This window comes from Rhinichthys klamathensis, unplaced genomic scaffold (genome assembly GCF_029890125.1).
Source record: "Rhinichthys klamathensis goyatoka isolate OS25496 unplaced genomic scaffold, OSU_Roscu_1.1 h1tg000050l_1, whole genome shotgun sequence".
NCBI classification, from domain to species: Eukaryota; Metazoa; Chordata; class Actinopteri; order Cypriniformes; family Leuciscidae; genus Rhinichthys; species Rhinichthys klamathensis.
The window spans coordinates 2,004,559-2,032,067 of NW_026606596.1; the positions used below are offsets into that span (position 1 = coordinate 2,004,559).

Below are 27,509 nucleotides of genomic sequence, written 5' to 3' on the forward strand. Positions count from 1 at the left end.
TAACTGGGAGAAAATGGAAGGCCAAGGAGGAAGTTGACCTGGCAATAAGTAGGCTGCGACACAGGGAGGTGGTTGGTAGAGTACAGGACGGCCGGGCAGGCCTCGGTTGGGGACAGGCCCCCCTCTTCTGGTCGAATGCATCCAAAGAAGAGAGGAAGGCCATGGTGGCAGCAGAGGTGATGAGAGCTGAAAACGAGAGACTTACCATCAAAGCGGTGTCCCAGGGCCAACAGGGAGGCTGGCTGTCGTGGGAAGGCGTTCTAGACAGGCAGCTGGCTTGGTCTGACGTATGGAAGATTCCACAGGCCAGGCTAAGTTTTCTCGTCAGAGCAGCATATGACACCTTACCTTGCCCCCGCAACCTCCACCGATGGTTTGGCAACGAGGAATCTTGCCACCTGTGTAACACTGCTAATGCAAGCTTCCAACACCTCATGTCTGGCTGCAAGACAGCGTTGGCACAAGGGCGCTACAGGTGGAGGCATGACCTGGTGCTGAAGAAGCTTGCTGAGGTAGTGGAAACATGCAGGCAGGAAGCGAATAGCAGGCCCCCGGCCCTAACCGCACATCCCATCCAGTTTGCAAGGGCTGGGGAGAGAGGTAACACCCACCACCAGAAGGACACAGGAAGACTCCTCACACCAGGGAAGGGGTGGACGCTAGCAGTCGACCTTGGGAAGCAGCTCCATTTTCCCAGGGAGATAGTGGAAACGTCTTTGCGTCCAGATCTGGTGATGTGGTCTGCTGCTTGCAAGGTTGTCCTGATGGTGGAGCTCACAGTCCCATGGGAAGGAGGACTTGAAGCTGCCCATGAGCGGAAGCGGGCCAAATATTCTGATCTGGCTGCTGAGTGCAGGGAGGCTGGTTGGAGGGCAGTCATTTACCCTGTGGAGGTGGGGTGCCGGGGGTTTGTGGGCTCCTCAACCTCTCGTCTGCTCCGCGACATGGGTGCAACAGGCATAAGGCACCGGAAAGCCATGAAAGAGCTGGCAGAAGAGGCTGAAAGAGGCAGTTTCTGGCTGTGGCTGAGAAGGAAGGCAAAGAGTTGGGGTCCAGTATCCACCTAGGGCATCAGCAGGGGGTGGCAGGGAGAAATCCCTGCCATCGCTCCGCCACCATGAGATGTACTGGGGTTAAAGGAGCGAAACATCCGTGACTGGTGGTCCCCAGCTGATGACCCATAAATGCCCTCTGCAGTGTTCCCCAACATGTACACCTTCGGTACACCTTAATCTCTTAGGCACCGGTGGAGGTGCGACAGGCAGAAATGCCCAGCAGGTTTCACCATCTACCTGTATGTTAAACTAATATAACAATGTATACCTTACATTGTTGGACAATGAAACTGAAACAGTGGCCAATATGTTGGAGGTTTAACGCCTATGCGCGGCCTGGTGGCCAATCTGCACTGATTTAACATTCCATCAGTAAGAGCAGAGTGTGAAGGTTGAATTAGCAGAGCAATAGCACAGCTGCACATAAAATATTGCATTCAACACAACATAATGGGAGACATAATGGAGTTCAAAAGAGGACAAATTGTTGGTGTGCGTCTCGCTGGCTAATCTGCATCAAGTCTTTGTGGTGTATTGAGAGCTATGATATCCAGGGTAATGTCTGCATACATCCATGAAGGATGAACCTCATCCAACAGGAGGAACTGTCAAAGCTGTCTGAAAGGGATGTCCGGGTTCAGATTGTATTAAAAAAGCATACAACCACAGCTGCCCAACTCACTGCAGAAGTAATGCGCACCTTGACTCTCCTGTTTCCACCAAAACTGTTCGTCGGGAGCGCTACAAAATTAATATTTATGGTTTGGCTGCTAACCCAAACCTTGGTCACTCGTGCCGATGCCAAATGGTACCAACAGTGCAAATCTTGGGCCATGGACAATATTAAACAAATTGTTCTCTGATGAGTCCACCTTCACTGTCTTTCCTACATTCGTGGGAGTTATAGTGTGGAGAAGCCCCAAAGAGCCCTAACACCTGGACTGTTGTGTGCCCATAGTAAAACACGGATCAGTGATTGTTTGGGCTGCAATATAGCATTCCTACTGTGCTTGATGGGCGCATCACTGCCAAGAACAACCGAACCATTCTGGAGGACCATGTGTACCCAATGGCTCAAACATTGTACCCTGAAGGGGGTGCCATATATCAGCATGATAATGCACCAATACACACAGCAAGATTTGTGACGGAATGGTTTGATGAACATGCAAGTGAAGTCGAACATCTCCCATGGCCTGTAGAGGCAAAATGTCTAAATAATTATGAGGCACTTTGGGGAATTTTTGTCAGAAATATTTCCTCGACCAGCATCACATATTGACCTGGCCACTGTTTTGCACTGTTATGGCCACTGCGAAGGACTTGTATCTGTCATTCCCAAGATGAACTGATGCTGTATTGGCCTGAGTCTGATTACGTCCAGCTGGGATCTATTCGTTTTTTACATGCCATGATAGAGAAAAAACAAAAATGGTGCTAAATAGCACTAAAAGTGGTTCATTGGCTTGTAATCATAGAGGAACCACTTTAAGTGCCATATAGCACTTTTCTTTGTCAAATGGTGCTATGTAGAACCTTGAGAGGTGCCATAGAGCACCTTAACCACCCCAGAGAACCACTGAAGAACCGCTGAAGAACCAAATTGGGCTTAACAGGTTCTTTAAATGGTAGTGGTGCTATATAGCACCATGACCACCGCAAAGAACCCCTGAAGAACAGCTGAAGAACCATTTTTTTTTAGAGTGTACAAATGTTTTTTCTAGTCATGGCATGTAAAAAAAAAACCCTAATAGACCACAGCTGGATGTAATCAGTCACGACTGTGCTGAAGGTTCACTCTAACCATGCGGATGAGGTGTACTTTACATCGTTAGCCTATTAGCGAGTCTCTCTGTATAAAGTGAGCATGCTAGCACATGTGGCACAATAAATGACCTTCTGTGGTGACCTCCAGGAGCTCAAATTGCTCAAAGCAGCAGAGAAAATGCTAACAATGACACATCTCTCATCCTTCAATCAACATGAGTTTGAAAAAGCACTCTAAACTCAACCAGGATTTTAGATAGCCTCAAACAGCAAACATTAGCCCAGGGCAGTGTTTTTCGAGTATGCCATTATTTTTATGCATCAAGATTGACTCAAACTCTGTTTATGTAATATTATACCATGTAGCTTGCAATGAAGCATTTTATTTATTATTTTAGGATTGGAAAACCCTTTTTTTTTTTTTTACAGTTTGTGTACAGAATATCTGCTCTATTCAGCGACTGTCCGAAAGCTGCAAAATGCTGCCTCCGCAGGCAGGATTTGGAGGTAGGAAGGCATGTCTGAATCCAATGCTCGTGCCACTTCCTGTCTTCTACCTGTCTAAGATACCTTCATCTGAAAAATGTTGAAGGCTGCATAGATATACTAGCCAAGAAATCTAGACTCCCCCTTGCAGCCAGTGTAACTGGCATCTAACATCCTGATGTAGGTCTGGCATGCCAGGCTATAGACTGTATCCTTCGCTGTTTATGATATCCCACTATCCTATGCAGAGGAGTCATTTCACGGGGAGTCAGATTTTGATACCACACTGTGAAAGTTGAGCTAAAAATGTCGTCTGAAAGTTGCGGTTGGTTCTTATTTGTTTAAATGTACATTTTTTGGCATTGAAATTAGTTTTGTAGTTTGAACGAGTCTAATGGAGCCAGTTCTTTTTAGTTAACCAAAACAAAAGGAGCAACCAGTGTAGTCTGAATGCTGAACAAATGACTCTTATGAGTTGGTTCTTTTTAGTGAATCAAACACATACAACATGCAATAATGAAACATGGATCACAGTTGTAACTGACTGGTTGTTCAAATGACAACTTCCCTGCTCAAAAAATCCAGCATTTCTGGTCACCAGCACAAGATATACCTGTTTTAATGCTGTGACAAGCATGGGATCCTGGTTGCTGGTAGACCAGTTATATCAGCTCATTTTTTTCTTGAGAACAGCATTATGCTGGTCCACCAGCTAAACCAGCACTATTCAGCTCTAACCACAGCATAAACCAGCCTGGACCAACATAGAATTCATGCTGGATCTTTCAGCAAGGTAGTTAAAGATACACATTATGAGGTTTGTCAGTAGTTTTTTATAAATATAAATTAAATATGCATTTGTCACCTCTAAAAACAGTTTTAAAACTTTGTGTAAAGAAATTTTGCAACATATTTAAAATGTATTTGACATGATATAATCATAAGGCAATGGTATCAGTAAATCCTTTAATGTAATCCTTTTTGCAAATCTTAGTATAAAAATCATCTAGATAGCATCAATCATTTTTCATTTTTCGTTTACAGCATGTTTTATAACACACATGTCTGATTATTGCAACTACAGAAAGCACAAACACAGCAACGACAGTGAAAAGAACCAAAAACACATCTACAGAATAGTACGAGTACCATGGCATCTTGTAGAACTCGGAGCGCAGGTGAGTCGCACCTTTATTTCTGATCACATACTCGATCCAGAAGATGGCTGAGTCCAAAGGCTTCATCGGCTGGTCCCTGTGGAGATCTGAGAGTCTCTGCATGTTTCTCTTGTAGGAGGTGTCACCGAGCAATTCCCGTAGGGCTTGTCCAAAAGCATGGCCACTGAGCTCTGACAACTTAAGTATCTTTCCTACTCCTTTCTCCTGAACACGTAATAAGTTGTCAAACTGGTCAAAGAACAAAGGAATACCCAGGACCGGTACCCCATGGTATATGGCCTCCTGCACTCCATTGGTTCCTCCGTGGGCTACGAAGGCTCTGATCTTGGAATGTCCCAGGAGGTCATTCTGCGGCATCCAGTCCACAATTAGAGTATTGTTGCCCACTGTAGATGGCCGATCTCCAAGATGTCTCCAGATGACTTTTTGAGGTAGACTAGCAAAAGCGGCCGCTATATCGTTCGCCATGTCGGCGGGGAGGCTTTTAACAAGTGTTCCCAAAGACATAATAATAAAACCGTGGTCTCCTGAGCTCTGCACAAATGCTTCCAGATCACCAGGAAGAGGCTTGGAAGGTTTGCATTGAAATCCACCCATGTAAACAACATTTGGCATGGTTGGTCTCGGAAACTCGAAGACAAAATCAACCCTCATGAGCCAGATATCAGCAGCTTGAATGAGGCTAACAATGTTCGTTTTGTAATCAAAATACTTCTCTATTAGTGCATCATAATGTGGACCCACCACGAATCTGTTCTGGAAGAAAATAAAGCTTTGAAATAAAACATTTTTAACCCTTTGAGTGAAGCTCATTTTATCTGTATGACCAGTGCCTGGTAAAGGTACATAAGACATCGGAGATGGTGCTATAGCAAAATGTCCTTCACCACTGGTGATCCATCGTACATTGAGAACAAGAGGGAGTTTTAGATAATGAGCTAAAAACACCCCGCCTGCTATGGCAGGATCGGTGAGCACCAGGTCGTATCGTTCATTCTGAAGTCTTTTCACGAGTGTCTTATCTTCTAAAATGGCTGAGACCATTTTACATGAAATATAATGTGCTTTTGACAGCATTGTGAACAAATCAACCTGGAGCTGCAAGAATGACAGTTTAGAAGCATCGCCTCTCTCTATCTCCATCACTTTCTCTAAATACTCTTCAAAAAAGTTCTCAAATGTATTTGTCTCATCTGGGATTGTGATGGAAGTGTAGAGAGGGGACTTTTCCGTGATGTACCAGCTGGATTTGGGTCGGATCACGGTGATGTTGTGGCCCCTGGAGTGCATCTCTTCGATCAGGACTTTCATATTGACCCAGTGGCTTCCATCGACAGGATACACTAGAACTTTACCCCCGCTGCAGCTCAGGGTGATAATAGACAAGGCCAAAAATAATCCAATAATGAAATGCGACTGATTTGAAAGTGACTTCATTGTACCTGACCAAAAAGTTAAATAAAACAAAATATTAATATTTCTCATTTGCACTCACAAAAGGTTTTTGAACACTGAAATCATTCATGTGCAAAACTAACACAACTAAATTGTTACTGACTAACTAACTGAAGATTCTTACCTTAATCGTTCATGCATGAGTGAAAGACAAACACTTGCTCATTCCAGCTCCATTCATCTGAGCCACTGAGTTCAAATTCTGCCCTTTACTAAGATTTTACAAAGTCCACTTAAATTATTAACATTCAAATCAATAATTAACATGCAGACACTGCATATGGTTTAAGGTGCACTCAGACATATTTTTTTCTATAGCACTTTTGGACTGTTGCAGTCATATTGATACAGTTCAAAAGTTTGGAGTGTACCAGAACACTCAGAAATACCCAACTAAAGTGTCACCTAATGTCAATCATCTTTATGTAACCACAAGTTATTGGAAAATGCATGCAGACAAACACTTACACATAATTTCAAACACATTACCTGCATCCTAAATTCTTACTTTAGGAGAAAGCTGTACAAGTGGAGACAGGACTGATGGAAATATCTGCTGGCCCTCAGGATAAAGTGTGAATCAAAGTTGAAAGAAGAAAAGGATGAAAAGGTGGTGACACAATGAATGATAGTAAAAAATAACACTAGCTTGTTCGAGAAGTGGCCTAGCAGTTGCACGTGCTCAGGCATGCTGCTCATGTGGTGGTGGAAGTTCACTCTAATAATTTAGGGTCATCCTCTCTATACTGTCTCTGTCATCAAAAAAAAAAAAAAAAAAAGCCAAAAGAAAGCACAATCAGATTGGGGCAAGTTGTCTAAAAACAACGTGCCTTTTTTGCTGTGAAATCTTTCTTGATTTTACTCTTGATCATAAAACTAGGCATTTAAATATCTTACTGAGAGATTATTAAAAGATGATGATATTTCTATGCATTTTATAGTTGCTATACTCTTATAAAGATCTCAATGATTTATATTACAAGCTATCAGAATGTCATCTTACGTTTTTGCCATATTAAGGTCAGCAACTGTAACAAATTTCACATTTTTGCTCAGTTTGGGCCTAAAATTGAATAAAATCAAGTATGAGCTCCATATTCACTATTTTTTATATTTGTCTAAAGGTTCAATAAACTGCTATATTTTAAAGAAAATCAGATTATTCTTAATACTATTTCATATGTCAGGCTTTACAGGGTTAAGCTTTAGTAAACTATTCCTTTTGGTCTAGACTATTTTATGAAGGTCATAAACTCTATTTCTGAAGGATAGGTAAACACAGAGCCCCCAAACCCATAATAAAAGAAATCCCTCACAAAGGAACAGCTAAATCTAAGAATTGGTCACAGAGGAGAATTATTTCACAAAGAAGGGATGCATACTATACTTCGATATCCCAACCTGGAAATTCTGTGTGCACCCATTCCCCGAGATGTCAGTGCAACAACAAAATAGCAAGCTTACTCAGATATGCCATGGCAACATAGAGATTCATAAGCAGTGTTTTGTCCCTCAACGGTTGTATGAGTGCATTTTGTTTTTAAATCCCCATTTTTTTTTTTATTTATTGTCAACTTTAAAACGTTTGGAGCAAAACACAATGCCAAGAATGTGATGCCAAGAGTTATGGTTTACATTGCACGGTCTTACACAATGTTCTTCGGTCACTTAGACATGCAAAGTAAATCAAATAAAGCTGGACACTTTCTCTGGATATCACTATTTCCTTCTTCCTAAAACAATGGCAGTGAGAAAACCAAACAGCCAGAGGCAGTAATCTGTTTTAGCTGCATGATGTCACTCTTGGATGGAAGCCATTAGTTTTAGAGGACCATGACATGACCATCCAACCCATGTCATAAATACTGTTTATCAACATTAAAAGGGCATTTGAATACTTAAATGAAAGAAAGGGCATTGTAATCTCCTCATTATTTACCTGCTTATCACTGACACTGAGATTAATGGGAACATTTTAAATGTTTGACAATTCACATAAATAAAAACTTGACAAAAAACTTGAAAAAAATGGTCTTCAACAAAATTATTCCCTCTGTTGGAGTTACAGTAGTTTTGTGGATGAGTACATACAGTTACACTGAACCTGTGTTAGGCTTAGGTTTGGGGTCAGTAATAATTTAAAAAAGATTATTACTTGTATTCACAGCAAGGATGCATTAATTTCAAAAAGGTCAGTAAAGCCTTTTATAATGTAACAAAGGATTTCTATTTCAAATACATGCTGTTCTTTTGAACTTTCTTTTCATCAATGAATCCTGAAAGAATAAATGCAGCCTTGGTGAGCAAAAGAGGCATTTTTCAAAAACACGAAGAAAAACTTCCCAACCCTAAACTTTTGAATGGTCGTGTACTTTCCTTTGTTTTATTTCTGATAGGGAATTTTAATAAACAAAGGACGTTTGGTTTGGCGAAACATTTTTAGCACAAGGTGGTCAGGGAAGGCTCTCGACAGACATAATGCTTTGTCATGAACACATTCAAAGCTTTCTCAATCTTTTTCTTTTCTTTTTTAATTTTAAAGGATCTTCATAGAAACTCAACTGTTTCCTATTACAAGACCTCTAGCAAGTTTTAAGTGAATGCAGTTGCTCACAAAAGAGGGACTGAATCATCAGTTTTATCCACACTGTCAAGGGTGGTGGGTGAACATCAGGCAGCCTCCAGCATTTGAAAATAATAACGAGCAGCATTTAAACACAAAGGTTTGATAAACCAGTGTAGTCAAACCATCTTTTTTTTCATGGTTATTATAATAATAGGAACACAGGATTTACGTAAGCGATAGGCTACTCAAAACGGTTACTATTCAATTTTAAAGCCGAAAAGACCTAGGCCTATATTTATTAATATGTTACTTTTTTTTAATTAAAATCATTCAATTCCATCTTTCCACGGAAAAATAGTCTCTGACATTGACAGTAAACGGCAAGAGTAGCGTTATGTAATGCCTCATGCCCTCATCTGACAGAGCTCAAGTAGGAAGTGTTTTCATGCGCTGTCCTTTTTTTTTCTTTTCTTTTTTACACATTTGGACACAATATGTAGGCTATTTCATCACACATATGCAGATTAACATGATAACAAAAACGTTCGTTTTCCGTCTCCCAGACCTTTTCGCATCACAGCGCCTTATTAAACCGTACAACGCGAGCGTTATTAAACAGTAGGGCTGAACTGTAGGCTACATGTTCTCGATGAACATGCTAGCCTACCGTAAAACTGAAAACTTTTAATAATAAATACCTGAAACATTCAACTTTTAATAGTAATCCCTCTACACTTCGTAACGTGAACTGTGGTCTTCCACACGCACATCAACTTACCTTCCGCATGAGAATAATTTTTTACACCTGCATGTCAACTGGGAAGGTTTTTTTTTTGGTTTTTTTTTTTTTTTTTTACCTGGGAAGGGTGTGGCATCAAAATTAAAAGTGAATGACGCCAGCAGGAGTCACTCATACCTCGTATTAACACAATAAACAGTTTTTGCTGAAATGCATAATGCATCCAGTTTTGAATATCAAATGGTGTTGCGCAGTAATACGTATAGAGGTCCTTCATGCTGATTGGTTAATCGGATATATGTGTTCATATTTTATTGCAGGTCATATAGGGTAATTTAAGCTAATTTTATTCTTTAACATGTTGGAAAAAAAACAATAGGCCTAATGCACAAAAGTTTATAAGAATTAGCCGTGTCTACATTTAGCATTAAATCTACAGTAGATCTCGTCCAGTGAATTTAACATCAACTGGTTTATAAATATGGTGAAAATTATGCTTATGTTGCTTGCGTACCGTAATAACACATGCATTAGCACAATTTAGCAGTATGCATTTACCATGCAAATATAATTTCAGTGTTTGGTTTTAAAGCCATTTTTGTATATTTATGTTTCTGTTAATTAAATTTTAACTATTACGTGTAGCCGACATCTATGAAAAGATATTTATATTATAAATATATATTATAAAATCAATCGGTGCAAAATTAATACGATTTTTACTCTGGATTTTCCATGCGTGCTTTCAGCGTCATCTAGTGGCCGTTCTTCGCAACAACAATTTTCCAATCCCATCCTGCACCGCGAGCACCGCGCCGACTCCGAGTCCGAGCTGTCTGCTGCCAGGGGCGGACATGTTGGGGCGGCCTGCTGGAGGACAGTACCAGACATATTTCTGATTTTACCGGAGAAAGCGACTGCAAAGCAGAGACGGGACACCATGGATGCCGTCAACGCTTTTAATCATGAGGTGTGTGTGTTCAATAAGATGAAACCGCAGTAAAATGGCGGTTTGTTGAGGACAAGCGTTCAATGTGTTGCAACGGCCCAAGCCAGATGAAGGCCTCAGTGTTTAAAATGCGCAGTTGCATGCTTCCAGGTTGAATCTAGCATATCATACGAAACCGTCCTTTCGTAAATGTTAGTGTAAATGCTTTGATATGTCTATTACGATACTTTTGAACGTCATAATAACAGTCCTAAAATCATAATAGACAGCGTGATCTGCAATTGGCCACTTTACATGTTAGTTTATGCTATTGTACGCCGGATCTAACATGTATGAATGCACCTCTGTACTAATGTTATGAGATGTCACACAAACTAGTGCTCGTGTTGTTTACAGTCTGCGCACAGTGTCTATGTACGTTAGTTCCTCTGCCATGAGTTCATTCAGGGAATACCTATAACCTGTCACAGTTAAGTCTTTTTGTAACTTTGCATTGCTCGCTGATAGTCGAGATAAACAATTGTGGGCGGAAATAGTTAAATTATGCAAAATTATGTCCCACCAAAGACATAACTATTGTTAATAATGGACAATTAGCAGCATTTTCTTAATGCTTTCTTAATTCTGAAGTTTTTGCACCGAAAACAGTGAAAATATAGTTGTAAACGACAATTTCCTATCTTTTCTTGTCTTTAAAAAAAAAAAATCGTTACTGGTCCTTTAAGAAGTCAGACCTCCGCCTACTGTAGTTCAACAAGGTTGTTAATGTAAATATGGGCATTTATTCAGTGTAACGGTTTAAAGTTAAAAGTGTTTTTTTTTATATATATATTAAGCCTATTTATTGGTGAAGTTTGTAATTTGTACACCAAACACATCAAACTGAACTGCCAAAACAATGAATGTGTTCATGCATGTTTTCCCACACACTCTTTTGTGTGTTATTGGTCAGCCAAATCGTTAGTCCCGCCCCAAAACTGCCACCTTTTTTAGCAACCTTGGTTCTGGAAGTATTTCCCATAGTGGTTTTAACGAGTTATAAGCGATGAACCAGAACCAAAACCAACCAGCTGCAATGTGAAATAAGTGGCCGAGAATGTAATGTAGTTTTTCGCCAGGAATTCTGCAGTTCAAAACCTAAAAAATAAGTTGAAATAATGCAGGCTGATGGCATACACAAAAACATATATCATCGATTAACAACCTTTTAGCTTACAGTAGGTATGTATTTTAACGCTTATGATCTATTTTTAAATATCAGTTCCTCTACAGAGAAAATTAATTGGATTTTTACTTCCGGAACCAGACTGTTGCACTCTATAAACAACATTGTGAAAGTGATTTCATGCCACAGTGTTACGTTTTCCAGGGAAATCATCAGTGTACAAATTACTTAACACATACGGTGAAGTATTTTAACTTTGATAAAAGTGCAAGCTTTAAAACGCTTCCTCCTCTCCACAAGAAATTCAGTATAGCAAGTCTGTAAGCAACCATGCGATGGTGCGGTGTTTGTAAAAAGTGTCATAAATTATGGAAAGGCCTTCTGTTCTGTTAATCTAATAAAGCTGTTCATTTTAAGAAGTGAAACTTGTTTTATCATTTTGCAACATATCCCTTACAAAAACATAGATTGAATCAGTTGGTAATAGCATGCTACTTTGATACACTGCTGTGCTGTACTAAATTATTACCATATTCATGGTAATTACATGGCACTCTGTCATTGTATAACTACTATGCTTTATGTTGGGGAAACCATGGCATAAAAAAACAGCAATATCATAGTACTTTTCATGTTTAGTGTAAAAATTATTGTATAGTGTGCATCATCTTATAGTATAGGTTACTTGCACTCATTTGACTGCAATCTTAAGCTTTCAGTGTTATATTACCCAGTAATCAAGTTTCCATGCTCTACCCTTTACTTCAGCCCTTATTAGCATCATATATGCATTAACTTTATGGCTTCATTGCAGCTGTTCTCCTTGATGGACACCAAGCCTCCCATCTCAAGGGCCAAGATGATCTCTATCACCAAATCTGCCATAAAAGCCATTAAAGTAAGTTTGACAGACACCCGATACCTAATGCCTGTTGCGTTTTAATATAATAAAGTGTGTGTTTGTGCAGGTACCACAGAGATTTCTCATCCTAGTCAAAGATACTTGAACATTTATTTGAAAACCTTCCCTTTAATCCTTTCTCAATTGTTTGTGTCTTCCAGTTATACAAGCATGTTGTTCAAATTGTCGAAAAATTCATAAAGAAGGTAGGTGCCCATCTGAACTGAATTCGAATTGGATGATTGTTGGTTGTATTCATTTACTAAATGCTATTATGTGCACAGTGCAAACCTGAGTACAAAGTTCCAGGGCTCTACGTGGTGGATTCCATCGTGAGACAGTCACGGCATCAGTTTGGTGCAGAGAAAGATGTGTTTGGACCCAGGTTCACCAAAAACATTGCAGGGACATTTGAGAATCTATGCTTGTGTCCCACAGAAGATCGGGTAAGAATATTTTCCATGTTTTTTTTATACAGCTCCTTGTTCAGTACCCTCATTGTGTGGTTTAAATGATTTGAATCGGATGCTCACTTTATGATATTTCTCTTCCTTCTCCAGAGTAAGATAGTGAGAGTGCTGAACCTATGGCAGAAGAATGGGGTGTTTAAAATTGATGTAATCCAGCCTCTCTTGGACATGGCTGCTGGATCCAGCAGCTCAACAGGCTTTGACAGCGGCCCTGATGCGGGTAAAACACTGATATGCAACATTATAGAGGTCTGCTACCCGACCCGAGCCCGACGGGTCCCGAAAAATGTGCGGGTTTTGGATCGGGTTCGGGTTAATGTTTAATGAACAGCCTCGGGTTCGGGTTTAACTAAGAAAAACTAAATAGGCTATATATAGTTTGCGTGCCGTGTGCTTTGCCTGCTTGCTGTGTTGTGGTGACCGGCACGCGAGAGAGAGAAAGTAGGCTACATACGTGCGCAGATGTGCAATATGTGCATACACACAGGCTCTCTCTCTCAAATATAATGATAATGATATATATATATATATATATATATATATATATATATAAATATAATTTTTATAAATTATTTGTTTTATTTTATCATATCATTTATATCACAAAACTGTTTTGCGCATGTGCTACCGCTCTCGCGCGCTATTTCAGTCACAATACAGACAGACAGCAGACGTGAAAAAATGGTATTTGCTGTGAGAAACAGAATGGACCTCGGGTTCGGGTCGGGTTCGGGCTTAATATGTAAATGTAATTGTCGGGTCGGGTCGGGTTAAATGATCGCGGGTACTGGCCGGGTTCGGGCTGGGTTCGGGCTTCAGTTTAAAGCCCGTGCAGACCTCTACAACATTATGAAAATCACTGTGATTTTTAGTGCTGCTTGTTAGGTATGAAATTTGTTTTGCTGTACTTGCTCACAAGTATGTGAGTGTTAACACACACTACTGTACTAACATATAATAACTTAATCATTGATGTGTTTCTGCAGCATCCCCACAGTCTCCCGTGAGGGATCAAGAGGCTCATCCTGTGTCGACGGCAAACCCGGCTGCAGCAGCTGCGCCTCAGCTTCAGACCTCAGATGCCTTTGCGGCTGTTGCTCAACTAATTCAGTCTTCTCAAGGACAGCAGGTTAGTTGAATGAATGCACTGGATTTCCTGCATATCAGTTGTTTGCACATGAACACCTTCGAACACCTTGTGTTTTCAGCATAAAAAATGAGAAATGAAATCTTTTCAATCCTGTCGGGATATTCATATGTTGGCTGTTTTGTGAAGCTTCAGCAGATTCTGCAGAACTTTCAGCCGCCGGGGAAACCTCAGTCTCCAGCTGTGGACAATAACAAGAGTCACCTCCACCTACAGGCCCAGGCTGTGACTGCCACCTCTTCCACCCTCACACATCAGCACACCCATCCCGCACCACAGCCTGTGGAAAAGAAAGCCACTTTTGACACGGTGAAATAACAGATCAGTTGTTTTTGAACTTGCTCATGGGTATTTAAAAAACAGACAGTACTGCTCATCTGAAAACACAGTGGAAGGAATGGGTTATAAGACATGTCATCCAACAACCAACTAATCATGCGTCTCTGTCAATATATGTAGACCATTGAAAAAGTAAATTTTTTAATGGAAATTATTTAAATTGTTAAAAAGTGACATTAAATACATTTATATGTACATTATTTTGTTTCAATTAAATGCTGATATTTTTACAGATTCCTTAAATAATCCTTTGAGAATTTTTTTTATCTCAGTTTCCACAAAAATATTATGCAGCACAACTGTTTTAAACATTAATAATAATGTTTCTCACCAAATCAGCATATCAAAATTATTTCTGAAAGATCGTGTGACATGAATTCAGCTTTGTCTTTTCAGGAATACAATTTATTTAAATATATTTTAAAATGTGAAATCGGTATTTTAAATTGTAATAAATTTTCACAATATTACTGTTTTTGCTGTATTTTTGATCAAATAAATGTGAGCATAAGAGACTTCTTTCAAAAACTTTCAAAATTCTCACCAGTTTACCAAACTTGTGAACGATAGTGTATATTAATTATATTAAAGTTAGTTTTCTTTTAAATTATCTTTATTTATTTATTTATTTATTTATAAGTGTATTTTTATAATAATTTTGTGTGGCAGTGCTTTAATTACAATGTGCCCAAGAAATGTGTCTGAACAGAGTCAGGTGACCCCAAAACCAACCTAATTTATTTTTGAAATATGTTGTGTTGTGCATTCCTAGTGGGCGTAAAGATATTGACGTTCTATTTCCTCCTCTTTTTTTTTTCAGACACTTCTGGACCGTTTTGACTATGATGATGAGCCAGAAGGCGGTGAGGAAGCCAAGAAGGATGAAACGCCATCTGTTCAATCTACTATGCAAGTAGCATCTCATTTACTATATGTTGAACTGTGATAAACAGTATCTCATCTGCTCAGTTTTGTGCAGAATTTTCAGTTTCTTTCGTCTGTCTCTGCAGGGGATTTCCTGAGCAGACCGTCCCAGGATTTCCTCCAGCCAATCAGATGCAGCACTTTCAACAACATATGATGACTGTATCACAGCGACAACAGGTAGATTACTTTAGCCTTCTTATAAGGCAACATTTTAGGCTGAAATCTATTTCATTTTGGGCTGATGTCATTTAATAAATCCACGGTCATGTTTTGGTTTGTATTTGTTTTGTGCTCAGGTCGTTCTACCTTCAAATGGACAGGTCCAAGGCTTTGGTCTTATGACTTCTCAGCCCTACCCAGGCATGATGCCTTTGATGGGTCAGCCGCACACAGCTTTCCCTTCTCAGAACGACACCTTCAATCAGCTCATGGCTGGAAATCAGCATCAGGTAAAATGATTTAGAAAATGAGTTCTTAACAGTTGCTGTTGAATTTAATACTAATCCTTGATAACATTTGGCACAGGAAATGATGAATTCAGATGCATCCGCCAGGCCTCTGCCCGATGGGAAAACATCAAGGTCGCGCTCAGGGTCGAGGTGTGTACAACAAATCACTAAACTAATAAACAATTTATAACATTGTGCTTCTATGAAAAACACATTTTTTTTCTGGTGTCAACATTAAAGTCGGCATGAAGCGGAGGTTGTGATAGTCTTTTCTTCCCTATTGTGATTTTTATTCCCTGGGGAATTGATTGGATGGTTGTGGTTTGCTATTGCAGGGTTCCCGCGGATCCTTAAAAAGTCTTAAAAAGTCTTAAATTAGATTTTTAAAATTTAAGGCCATAAAAAGTCTTATAAAGTCTTATTTTTACTTATGAAAGGTCTTAAATTTTAGATGACACTTTGATTTAGACATATCTAAAAGATTTCCAAATTAAAACTATCTAATTAGCGTACGTATTTTTATTTATTTATTATTCTATCTTTGTGGATTTGCTAGTTCACGTGACATTTCGCGTCACTCGCGAGTCGCGGCAGCATAACTGTCTCCTGCACGCGAGAGGAGAGAAAGAGAAGAAAGGTCGTAAATGTCAGTTCAGTTGTAAGTTCATTCTTTATGTGCGTATGGTGTGCGATGTGTATTGTCTATTATGATATTGTAATCATTGTTTTAACGATGTACGAGGCACTGCGAGCTGACATCGCATTTGTCTCGTGCTTTCACTGCGTGATGTGTGCAGTGTAACTGTTATGTCCCCAAATTAGTTTTTGTCTTATATTATTCATATCATATTATGTTCTTATATTAGAATATCACATCAGAAAGAGTGCCGTTTTCCCGTGCACAATTCCAAGTGTGATATTTATGTTGTACAACAGTTAAATTAACAATAAGTTAACATTGAGTTACTTTTTAGACACAATATTGTCAATATTGTTTGTTTTCCCTTTATTTCGCCGACTATAATTTCAAAATGAAACCGTAGCAGAGTCTCAATGCAACCGACAGCGATGATTTCTTGACTGAAATCCGCGTTTTGAACGAATCACTTGCTTCTTTCCCGAATGAATCAGCCGTTTGAACGAATCGGTTGATTGACTCCCTCAACTCACTTATTAAGACAGTGATTTGCCGCTGCGGTTTCATATTTAAAGTACCCTTTAAATAAAATGTTAAAATTAGAAATCATTTCATATTTAAATATTGAATATTGATTTAAAAATATATATCTCATAGCTTTATTTATGCAGTTGTAAATGGAGTGTAAATATATTAATGCCACTTCTGATGCCGCTTCTGTCACCTCTGCACTGCAAAGATGGATTTTTGATTGAATGATTTAATTTGACTGGTAACAGTGGTACTGTATGATTATAATATAATTAAGTATTATTGTATAATTACCGTATAATTTAATTTGAATGATAGTATTTGACATTAGAGGTGATGCATAACTCTAAATAAGTTTAGAAAAAATCTCCATATATAGGTGAAAATGCCCCTGAAAAAATCAATTTAAGGTGGCAAATATTGCCCCTTAATTAAAATATTAATTTCTGTCACTGCTGTGAACTGACCACTGCATAGAATATGAAAAATATGAATATCTTCGTGAGTCAGCTGTCAACCACAGACCTAAACCAGCCATGGCACCAGTACAAAAACACAATCAGTAAAATATCATCTAATTATTATCAACAAAACGTTGAAAATATCAAGATATTTTTTTGTCAATACTGCACAGCCCTAATGTATGGTATTAATTTTGATTTCTTCAGGTCTTAAAAAGGTCTTAAAAAGCCTTAAATTTGACTTTCAAAAGTGTGCAGGAACCCTGTATTGCTGTGAGGTCATGTGAGTGACTGGAGGGTGTCTCGCCCTCGTGCCAGTAAACGCATCATAAGAGAAAAGATGTGCTGCAAGAGGGAGGGAAATTTATTTAGCTTGAAGATTTTGAGACCATAAAAAAAAAAGTGCACTGATTAATCATTTATAATATTGCAATATTCCATAAAAAAAAACCAAGAATTTTCAATTTTGATTTACGCTGACTAAATGTTTTTGTTTTGTTTCAGGTCTCCTAAAAGAAGGAGGTCTCGATCCAATTCCCGCACCAGACGAATGCGGCATCGGCGATCTCGCTCCCGTTCTCGAGAACGGCGGCGTCAATCACCTCGCTCACGGTCACAGGAAAGGAGAGACAGAGAAAAGGAAAGGGAACGAAGACAGAAAGGCCTTCCTCCTATAAAGAATAACACTCTCAGTGGTAAGCAAGGCCACTTTCAATGCTATAGCCTCCAGTCCAGTCCCGATTATGCGTATTTGCCTATTATAAAGTATGAAAAACAGTACTGAACCTTCTTCTGTAAGATTTTGTAACTCTCTTTCAGTGTGCAGTATAACTCTATGGGTGGGTCAGCTGGATAAGAGGACGCAGCAGCAGGACGTGGCCTGTTTACTAGAGGAGTTTGGGCAGATAGATTCAATTAATGTATGTTTTTTTTAGAATTAGAGTTTTATGTTAAGCATATTTAAGTTCTCCATAACATAAAAAGTTGATTTCTGTGCTAAAGTCTCATTTTATCTTGTCTGATTTTGATAGATGATTCCTCCTCGTGGTTGTGCCTACATTGTCATGATCCATCGTCAGGATGCTTATCGAGCCCTGCAGAAACTAAGCAGAGGTCCATACAAAGTCAACCAGAAAGCCATTAAGGTATCAGATGATTATTTTATTACAGATTTGATAAAAAAAAAAAAAAAAAAAGTAGTTTATTTAAACAAATTATCAAAATGCATAAATATGTAAAAACATAAAGTAAAAATATTTATATATGCATGTATATCGATAATATTTTTTCTTATGTTTTGTTTAAGATTTTTTGTGTGTTTTTAAAAGAAGACACTTGTGGGCTCCAAGGCTGCATTTATTTGATCGAAAATACAGTAAAAACAGTAATATTGCGAAATATTATTACAATATAATGTATTAGAGGAATGGTCTCTGATCTCTTGTCAGGTGTTCTCCAAACTCATCAGGCGTTATAGAAGAAGACTCAGAGCTGTTATCTTGGCAAAAGGAGGTTGCAAAAAGTATTGAATAAAAGGGTGCCATTGATTATGGCCAATGTGTATTAGAGAAAAACATTTATTTCATAATGAGATTTTTCCTCCAATTTTCAATTGTTTTACTTCAATGAAAGGTTAGATTTTTGTGATATATATATATATATATATATATATTTTTTTTTTAAATAGAAGGTCAAAAGGATTAACTGCAGATTTATTTTTACAGGCTATTTTTCTTTGTTCATATTTACCAAGAGTGTCAATAAATCTGACCAGGACTGTATTCTTAGAAGAGTGAAAAAAAAAGTGATTGAAAGATAATTATAATTTCCATTTTTTTGGTTAAAATTGTCAATGTCAAAGTAGAACTTTATTATAGTTGATCATTTAGAGAGATATTCTATCTAGAGCTTCTGAAGCATTGTCTTTCTAGTAACAGTGAATAAAGTATAGTTCACCACAAAATGTACAATAACGTTGAAAAGTTTGGGGTCAGTATGGATTTTTGAAAATTAAGTTTCTTATACTCACCAAGTCTGCATTTATTTGATCAGCAATACTGTAAAAACTGTGAAATATTGCTCTTTATTTAAAAATGTAATTTATTGCTGATGCAAAGCTAAATTTTCAGCATCATTACTTCAGTTTTCAGTAGCTATGTTTCCATCCATAATTGCGAATTTAACTTGTGCGCAAAATTGGAATATTGCATAAAACAATTGCGAATAAAGAACAGTTTTTATCCAGTGAGCCGAATTTCAGATGCTGTGCAATGAGAACTGTCCGCTGGTTAGTCCAGTTATGCTGTCCCATCTCAAAGTCTCGTCTTTTTTGATGCTCATCGAGGAAATCATTCGGTAAATGTGTTTCTATCGCAGTTTATGCGCATGTTTTCTTATTGGATAAAAAGTTTATCCAACTCAATTGAGCGCATACGTTTTTAATGCACATTTTTAGAATTTATGTGCATTTTCGCGTTTCCATCCAGCTTTTTTATGCAGTATCCCAGAATGTGCATAAAAATAGGTGGATGAAAACAGTCTGTGTCACATGATCATGATCGTTCTAATATGCTGATTTGGTGCTCAAAAACATTTCTTATTGTGATCAATGTTGAAAACAGTTGGCTGCTTAATATTTTTGTGTAAACAGTGATACTTTTTTTCAGGATTCCTAGATAAATCGATTTTTTTAATAGAATATATATATATATATATATATATATATATATATATATACTTTTAGTGTCATACAGTTTTAATTTCTTTAAATAAAATCTTACTGACCCCAAACTTTGGAACAGTAGTATGTATGAAAATGTATCATATTAATATTTTCTAACTCATTGCATCACTATATTTCTCCAGATTGCCTGGGCTCTGAATAAGGGCATTAAGGCTGAGTTCAAGCAGTATTGGGATGTGGAATTGGGTGTAACCTACGTACCATGGTCCAAGGCAAAGATGGAGGACCTGGATGTGTTCAGAGAAGGAGGGATGCTGGACCCTGATACTCTTGCACCAGGTAAATATTGGAACTTATTGGTAATGTAATTCCTCTAGGCATTAAGAATGCTTTATATCATATGGTTTGTCCATTTACAGAGTGGAGGGGCTCTCAGATTGAGCTAGAGAAAGCTGAAGAGTCACAGAATGGCAGACCTGAGGTGGGAAAAGTAGAGGAGACTTCAACTGTAGTACCTATGCAGGTAATTTATAATGCCCTGGTTCCTTTTCCTAAAGATTTGGGTTTGGTCCTTTTTTATTCATTTTTCCTTTTTCGTTCAACCTCAGGTTCCTCCTGTCCAGCCAATGGGAGCAGTTGGTGTCCCACCTCCAGGATTCTCAGGACCCATGAACATCCCACCCCCCTCATTCCCACCTGGGGTTCCCCCACCCCCGGGTCCCTTCATTCGGCCAGGCTTTAACCCCATGCAGATGCCACCAGGTACAATAGAACTAGTGATGATGTTGATCAAAGTTTAATTTAAATATGTATTAAGGATAGGTGTTTTGTTTTTGGAGAAGTATTGTGCCCAGTTTGTAACACACATTCTTTGTTTCAGGATTTCTCCCCCCGGGTGCCATGCCTCCTCTGGGTGCCACTGGGCCTCCTCCACCTACAGCAGGGATCGGCATGCCTCCAGGTAGCCGGCCTTATGTTATACACCCTATCTAATTTTATAGTCTTAACCAGCAAACCTGTTTAGTTTCTTTGAATTTCCCATCTTGACAGTAACACTGAGCTGATTTTTCCTCTTTAATTCCTGTAGTTGGCAGCTCAGTTGAAGACCTTTCGAACGATCCAGCAGGTATGGGCCCAAGAATCAACAGTGATGGAACAGATGGGTTCAACTCAGGTGGGTTTTAGCATCTATGTTTAACACACGGTGATACATAAACAGTGATAATATTTTTTCAGGATTCTTTGATGAATAGAAAGTTCAAAAGATAAATGTCTTTACTATCACTTTTGAGCAATTTAGTTTATTCTTGCTGAATAAATTCATTCATTTATGTTAAAAAATTACTAATCCCAAATATTTGCTCCTCAGGAAACCAAGTGCCTCCTGGAGGTCCACCAGGGATGGGCATGCAGTCTCCTCCAGGTCTTCTAGGTTCAAGGCCGGGTATGATGCCTCTCCAGCGGCCCCCAGGGATGCCGCCCCCACACATGCAGCGCTTCCCTATTCCACCTCCTCGCCCTGGTATGCCACCCATCCCCCCACAGATGATGCCACCCAGGGGTCCACCTCAGATGATGCACCGCGAGCCACCACCTGGGGCCTTCGGCATGCCGCCCCCTCCACATGGTATGAGGGGCCCATTCCCCCCTCCCGGACCTCCCTTTATGAGGCCGAGCGGACCCAGACCAGACGGGCCGAATGATCACGAGGCGAGGCCGTTCAGAGGCGAGCGTACCGGGTTAGGAAGGGGCAGAGATCGAGAACCGGACTGGTACGGAGGGCGGCGCCCTTTCGGCGAGGGTCGTGGCGGGGAGAGGCCAGACAGCCGTGAAAGATTTGGAGGCTGGCACGAGGAGCCGGAAAAACAAAGCGGGTGGGACAGAGAGAGGGAACGCAGGGACTGGAGGAGAAGTCCGGACGGAGAGAGGGATCGTGATAAAGGGCGGGATGGTGAAGAACGGACCAGGCGGTCCGCAGGGAGCAGAGAGAGAAGCACACGATGGGACCGAGACGATAGACTCGATCGACTGAGTCTCTCCAACGAGGAACCCAATGAGAGACTTGCAGCGAATACCAACGAGCCCAGTGCAAACTCTACTAAAGAACCTGAAGCCAAGCCAGATGTTCCAGCACCTTCCACTGCAGCCATAGCAGACTCAAAAGCCTCAGAACCTTTAGCAGAAAACAAATCTGCTGAACAAACACATAAAGAAGAGTCATAGAGGCCTCTTTTTAAACAAGACCATGTGAGCTTCTTCCATGTCAGTGCTAATCTTAAATACTGCTGGCTAGAAACTGTTGTGGGATGCATATGCATAGGATGCTTGGTTCTTCATCACAAACCAAGTTTTTCAGACTTTATAAAGCGTCATTTGGCAAACGTGGAGCGTTGCCATGTGAATTTATTGTACCACCTCAATGAAGCTTGAATGTTGTATTAAAACTGAAGATAAGGAAAAGAATCGATTAATGGTTTTGCTGTAAATATGCTAACATTACTCAAATAATATTTGTAGATTTTGACTGGCAGTTTTTTTTGTGTGTGTGTTTTGTTTTCATTACAATGATATCCCTGTTGTGTTTCAATAATGGAAACATTGACTAAAAGAAGATATTAAGACCCTTTTGCTGTAATGTTTTTAACTTAATGTTTGCAACAAAAAACACAAGATGTTTTTATAATTTTTAAGTTTTGGAGATAAGAACTCCAAATATTTCAGCGATAGGGAGGTGGTTTTAATAAAATATTTTCATACCAAATGAATGAACTGACTTATATTCAAGTTGTTTCAATCTATTTTAACATTTAGCCTGGTGATTTTATAAATACTTCGGACAACTAGTAGTAAGGTTATCAAGTTTAAAACGAATCATGAATAAACGGATCAGTTTGCTGTGCTTTTTGCCCTATACAACCAGATTTCCCCTGAACTGTGAATTTAGCATGTGACACTATTCCTGAACCATTTGTTAAGGGTTCAATAGAACATCTATATCTATATGAATGGGTCATGACTGTGAAATTAGAGGACAGCTTGTGACCATATGTCAAGGTCAATGTGACAGCCATGTGATTTGTCTATTGCAATATCTTCCATATGAGCATAATACCTATAGGATTTTTAAAGTTGGTATGGTATAATTTACAAACAGTCACCATAAATGTTTTATGTAGGCGACTTGCTTTTATTATATGTAGCACATGTGATGCATTATAATACATCTAGAAGACATTTTTCTCCATTTTTGAAACTTTTTTTAAAATTAGATTAATGCTCAGAAATATACAGATTAACAAATAACGATGGAATAAAACAAAGCCGAAAATGAAAAACGAGTTAAAAGCAATATAAAATTGAAGTAATGACGTTTTGAGAATTACAATATGTCACTAAAAACAGGAAATGAATTGCAAGCATAATGTTTTAAAGCGTATTTGTTCTCAGACGATTTAATTGAAATGAGGTATTGATTAATTTATTTCATTAAAACAAAAAGATGCATACTATTGTGGCGTATTAGACATTTACGTCACTTTGACTGTATGACACGCCAGTATTTGACCGAATCAGCGGCCACCAATCCGTTCAGCCTTCTGATTGGTCAGATCGACATACGCGCCTCCTCTCTTATGTCGGTTTATTTCACTCTCACAACTTCACAGTTTGCATAATCCAAAGGCAACATGGCGAAAAAGGCTGTTTGTGTCCTAAAAGGTACCGGGGAAGTAATCGGAACCGTTTATTTCGAGCAAGAGGTAAAAAAAAAAATAATAATTGTGTGTGTTTTTTCCACGGCGTGTGTTATGGAGAGCTGCAGCGCTCACAGCGAGTTAACCTAGCCCGAAACCACGCACATTGCATTTCATAAACTCTAACGTTACAAGTGAGATTTAAGAGTTAACCGTGCATTACTGTGAGATTAGCGTAACATTGGCGTAATATGCGGTTGCACGGGATTCGCTTTGCTGATTCCATGCACATTTTGATGGCCAAACCTGATAATGAACTACAATGGCCTGTAATGTGATTCACTTTTTGACTGATGATTCTATAAATGCATTACAATCGTTAAAGCACACGTTAAATGCAGCTGAGCTCAGTAATGACCTTTGATACGGTGGCAGCTCTACGTTTCATTTGCGCCCCCGTGCACGTGCATACTAATATTTTTTTCTTCATAAACGCATGCATGCAAATTATAACCATATGCGTTTCCACCTGAAATTGGGACTTTGGCGGGCGTATAGAGGCGTTTAGTGGCCGGAAGTTGTGTAATTGAAAAAGTCTCATGAAATAACTAGAAGGGAAAGGTTTGCTGAGTCATGCTCTATCTCCGTTTGCTGTCAATTTTGCCAAACAGGACGGAGATCACAGCACACATCAAATGCTGGCATAACTTCAAACTGCTCATATTTATTATAGTATGACTTGCACTGTGATTTAACATTCACACTATGAAGTTTCATCTTCATTTCATGTATCATTGTCAAATTTACATTTAAGCATTTGCCAGAGGCTTTGTTTATCTTTCATTGCATTTCAGGTATACATTTGACCATTTCCTGAATCAAACCCATGACCTTGGAGTTGTTAGCAGCATGTATCTTCATCATGTCAAGCAGTAAATGTTTCTTTTCTGAAGTGATATGAAACCGGGGTGTAACAATATATCGTGCCACAATATATCGCAATACAAAAATGCAACAATACGTATCGTGGATAGTGACAACAATATGTATCGTGGATAGTTCCCCCAAAATAAAAATTTACTGTGTGAGAAATAAATTTAAAAATTCAGACTTTTAGTGTCAGTACTACATTAAACTACTATACATAATGTTGATTATATTGTATAATAATGCAATGGGGGATTATTTTTGGGTACTGATAATGCTAAATGTCTTATGTTACCAGTAAAAAGTGGCCTACATTATTTTAAATATATCTAGCCAGTGAAAGAGTGCAAGAATATTCGTCTATAATAAATCTGTATTTTCAGCTTCAGAATCATCAATATTTTTATTCTGGTGTCACCATTGTCCTTGTGTTACAAGCACCAAGTCTTGTTTTAATCAACAGTATATTTTTTGTTAACCTTTTATCATATGTCTTGGAGTATCGCAAAAATATCGTATCGTGAGTTCAGTATCGTGATATGTATCGAATCGTGACATGAGGGTATCGTTATACCCCTAGAAACCACCATTGACCAGACGAGTGATCTGTGTGTTTTAGAGTGACACGTCTCCAGTGAAGCTCTCAGGTGAAATCACTGGCCTTGCTGCAGGAAAGCATGGTTTCCATGTCCATGCTTTTGGAGACAACACAAACGGTAAGCACCATTACTAATAATTTGTGATTTCAAAATAAAAGTCATGCTTCTGACACACTGGCCAAACAACAACTTATCGACTGATAATGATAATTTAAAAAAATGCCACTGGTCTTGATTTAGATGTCTTTATTTTCTTATTGAGTGGGGTTCAGCAACCAGAAAATCTACACATGAACACAGACTAAGATTTAGTTTCCTCTGTTAATCGCAGGCTGCATCAGTGCAGGTCCGCACTTCAACCCTCACAAACAAAATCACGGTGGACCTACTGATAGTGCCAGGTGAGTTTATCAATGTGCTGTATGGCATGACCAAAGTTGTCAGATTTGCATAAATCCCTCAAATTACTTGCTTCCTTAATAGTCTCACATTATATGGGATTCAGGTATAATAAAGTAATCTGTCTGTTAGCTTTCTTATTCATCTCAATGCTGGTTGCTCAGTTTTTGAACCAATCGCCTGAGCTATAAATATGGCTGATCATTCTTGATCCACATTAAATCACATTATGAAAATGCTGATTTCCTGATGGGAAACCCTTCATAAGTGACTGTCCTGAGCTGTGAAAAACAAGTCCTTTTAAGAGCATTATATTGTACTGTGCAGTAGTGTTATTACAAGATATTTCTTGTTTTGACTTGTATACAGTATCTCACGAAAATGAGTACACCCCTCACATTTCAGCAAACATTTTAGTTTATCTTCTCAAGGAACAATACTATAGAAATGAAACTTGGAAATATTTCAGAGTAGTCAATGTGCTGCTTGTATAGCAGTATATTTACTGTCCTCTGAAAATAACTCCTGTATATAAATAATATATATATATTTTTTAAATACTATCATAATAATTATTTTATATTTATATTGAATGGGTCAAAAACAGTGGGAATGTGGCCTGTGAAAACGCAAGAAGAGATTTTTCTTTTAAGCTCTGTTAACTTTAATGTTACTTAAAGAGGTTTAAGATTTTTAAAGAATATATCCAAGTGTGAACATCCATATTTTTCTTGTTTTTCCCAACTCTTTAAGCCCTTAAGGATATGGTTCTGTCACGCACACAAAAAAAGTGAAACCCATCTGTGGGTTGCCGGTCTTTGGTTTCTGTTGGCTCTCTTCAGAGTAAAAATGTCATTTTTCAGCTTTTTATTAATTTTCTGTGCAGATACACTCCGCTTCAAAATCACCCCAATCGTTCTAGAATGAAGATTTCTGTATTTTTTCATATCACAATATATATTGTATGGAAACAAAATCACAATGCTAGTTATTTCCAGGTGTTGTGCAGCCAGAATTGAAACGCATGATTCTGCATGCAGTATCTTTTCTGTATAATTTCAAGCAGCTGTGTGCTAGGAGATATGTGTCTTGATTGTAATATTTTGTGTCTCATAGACATGTCGGAGACCTTGGTAATGTGACAGCTGGTGAAAGTGGGGTTGCAAAAATTGACATTGTGGATAAAATGCTGACCCTGTCAGGGCAACACTCCATCATAGGGAGGACCATGGTGGTAAGAAAACAACTCTGTGGTTTTATAATCAGCGGTACATCTAATGGCAATAACTGTCTGTTCAACATTAGACTTTATGTATTTTTCTGCTGTAGATCCATGAGAAGGAGGATGACTTGGGTAAGGGAGGCAATGACGAAAGTTCGAAAACTGGCAACGCTGGAGGTCGTCTGGCCTGTGGTGTTATAGGCATCACGGAGTAGAGTCCAGCTCTAATCGAAGAGCCATCTTGGAAATATTAGTGACCAATGTGGATCAATGCTAGCACTTAAGCACAGTAAACTGACGAATACATCTCTATTTTTAGCAAGTTAATGCTTAAAGTATTGTACTTTAGCCCCACACAAAGCCATTTTTCCTGTACATTTCTATGTGGGACCCTTCTCCATTCTTTCAACTACAAAGTGATGTTCATTTCCTCTTTCTGCTTTATTCAATAAACGTTGATCAGGCTGGATATGTGTGTGTGTCTTTATGAACTAAATTTATGGGCTGTATGATGGTAAAAATAAATATCGTGGGTATATTATTAAACCTGATTCTGGTCCGTGTTGTAATCTAATCATTTTTGGTAACTGAAATAAAGTTGGAAAAATATTTAAATTGAAGTACTAAAATTACTTAAGCTAAAATTTAAATTAAAGCTAAATAGAAATATAAAATCCTAATAAAAATGACAAGCACATAAATCTACAAACTTAAAATTAAAACAACTAAAAAGTATAAAACTAAGCTAATTCAAAATAATAAATA

At 38.6% G+C, this 27,509-nt stretch overlaps 3 protein-coding genes across 3 annotated transcripts; 2 read left to right on the forward strand and 1 right to left on the reverse strand.

The window, feature by feature from the left end:
- Positions 1–4,257: 4,257 nt before the first annotated feature.
- LOC130082833 (UDP-glucuronosyltransferase 2A3-like) lies at positions 4,258–6,253 on the reverse strand. Its single transcript, XM_056247728.1, has 2 exons — positions 6,066–6,253; positions 4,258–5,928 (listed from the first exon to the last, which is right to left on the reverse strand). Exon 2 carries the CDS (start codon positions 5,921–5,923, stop codon positions 4,325–4,327), a length of 1,599 nt encoding a protein of 532 aa, XP_056103703.1. The 5' UTR covers positions 5,924–5,928; positions 6,066–6,253; the 3' UTR covers positions 4,258–4,324.
- Positions 6,254–10,058: 3,805 nt separating this feature from the next.
- On the forward strand, positions 10,059–22,195 carry scaf4a (SR-related CTD-associated factor 4a). Its single transcript, XM_056247710.1, has 20 exons — positions 10,059–10,216; positions 12,175–12,258; positions 12,423–12,467; positions 12,546–12,707; positions 12,822–12,951; positions 13,718–13,860; positions 14,008–14,187; positions 15,038–15,126; positions 15,228–15,321; positions 15,441–15,593; positions 15,670–15,743; positions 17,727–17,917; positions 18,042–18,142; positions 18,254–18,367; positions 20,088–20,244; positions 20,325–20,428; positions 20,514–20,667; positions 20,786–20,866; positions 20,993–21,079; positions 21,275–22,195. The coding sequence occupies exons 1-20, from the start codon at positions 10,187–10,189 to the stop codon at positions 22,126–22,128; spliced, it is 3,027 nt and encodes a 1,008-aa protein (XP_056103685.1). The 5' UTR covers positions 10,059–10,186; the 3' UTR covers positions 22,129–22,195.
- A 1,321-nt stretch (positions 22,196–23,516) lies between these two features.
- On the forward strand, positions 23,517–27,213 carry sod1 (superoxide dismutase 1, soluble). The gene is made up of 5 exons (XM_056247748.1): positions 23,517–23,663; positions 25,144–25,240; positions 25,455–25,524; positions 26,639–26,756; positions 26,852–27,213. The coding sequence occupies exons 1-5, from the start codon at positions 23,592–23,594 to the stop codon at positions 26,957–26,959; spliced, it is 465 nt and encodes a 154-aa protein (XP_056103723.1). The 5' UTR covers positions 23,517–23,591; the 3' UTR covers positions 26,960–27,213.
- The last annotated feature ends 296 nt before the right edge of the window (positions 27,214–27,509 follow it).

Coding starts and splice junctions, on each gene's coding strand:
- LOC130082833 (XM_056247728.1), bottom strand. CDS start 5,923: ATGAAGTCACTTTCAAATCAGTCGCATTTCATTATTGGATTATTTTTG.
- scaf4a (XM_056247710.1), top strand. CDS start 10,187: ATGGATGCCGTCAACGCTTTTAATCATGAG. Junction 20,429..20,513: donor CAACTGTAGTACCTATGCAG/GTAATTTATAAT, acceptor GTTCAACCTCAG/GTTCCTCCTGTCCAGCCAAT. Junction 20,867..20,992: donor AGGGATCGGCATGCCTCCAG/GTAGCCGGCCTT, acceptor TAATTCCTGTAG/TTGGCAGCTCAGTTGAAGAC.
- sod1 (XM_056247748.1), top strand. CDS start 23,592: ATGGCGAAAAAGGCTGTTTGTGTCCTAAAAGGTACCGGGGAAGTAATC. Junction 25,241..25,454: donor TTTTGGAGACAACACAAACG/GTAAGCACCATT, acceptor TGTTAATCGCAG/GCTGCATCAGTGCAGGTCCG. Junction 25,525..26,638: donor GGACCTACTGATAGTGCCAG/GTGAGTTTATCA, acceptor TGTGTCTCATAG/ACATGTCGGAGACCTTGGTA.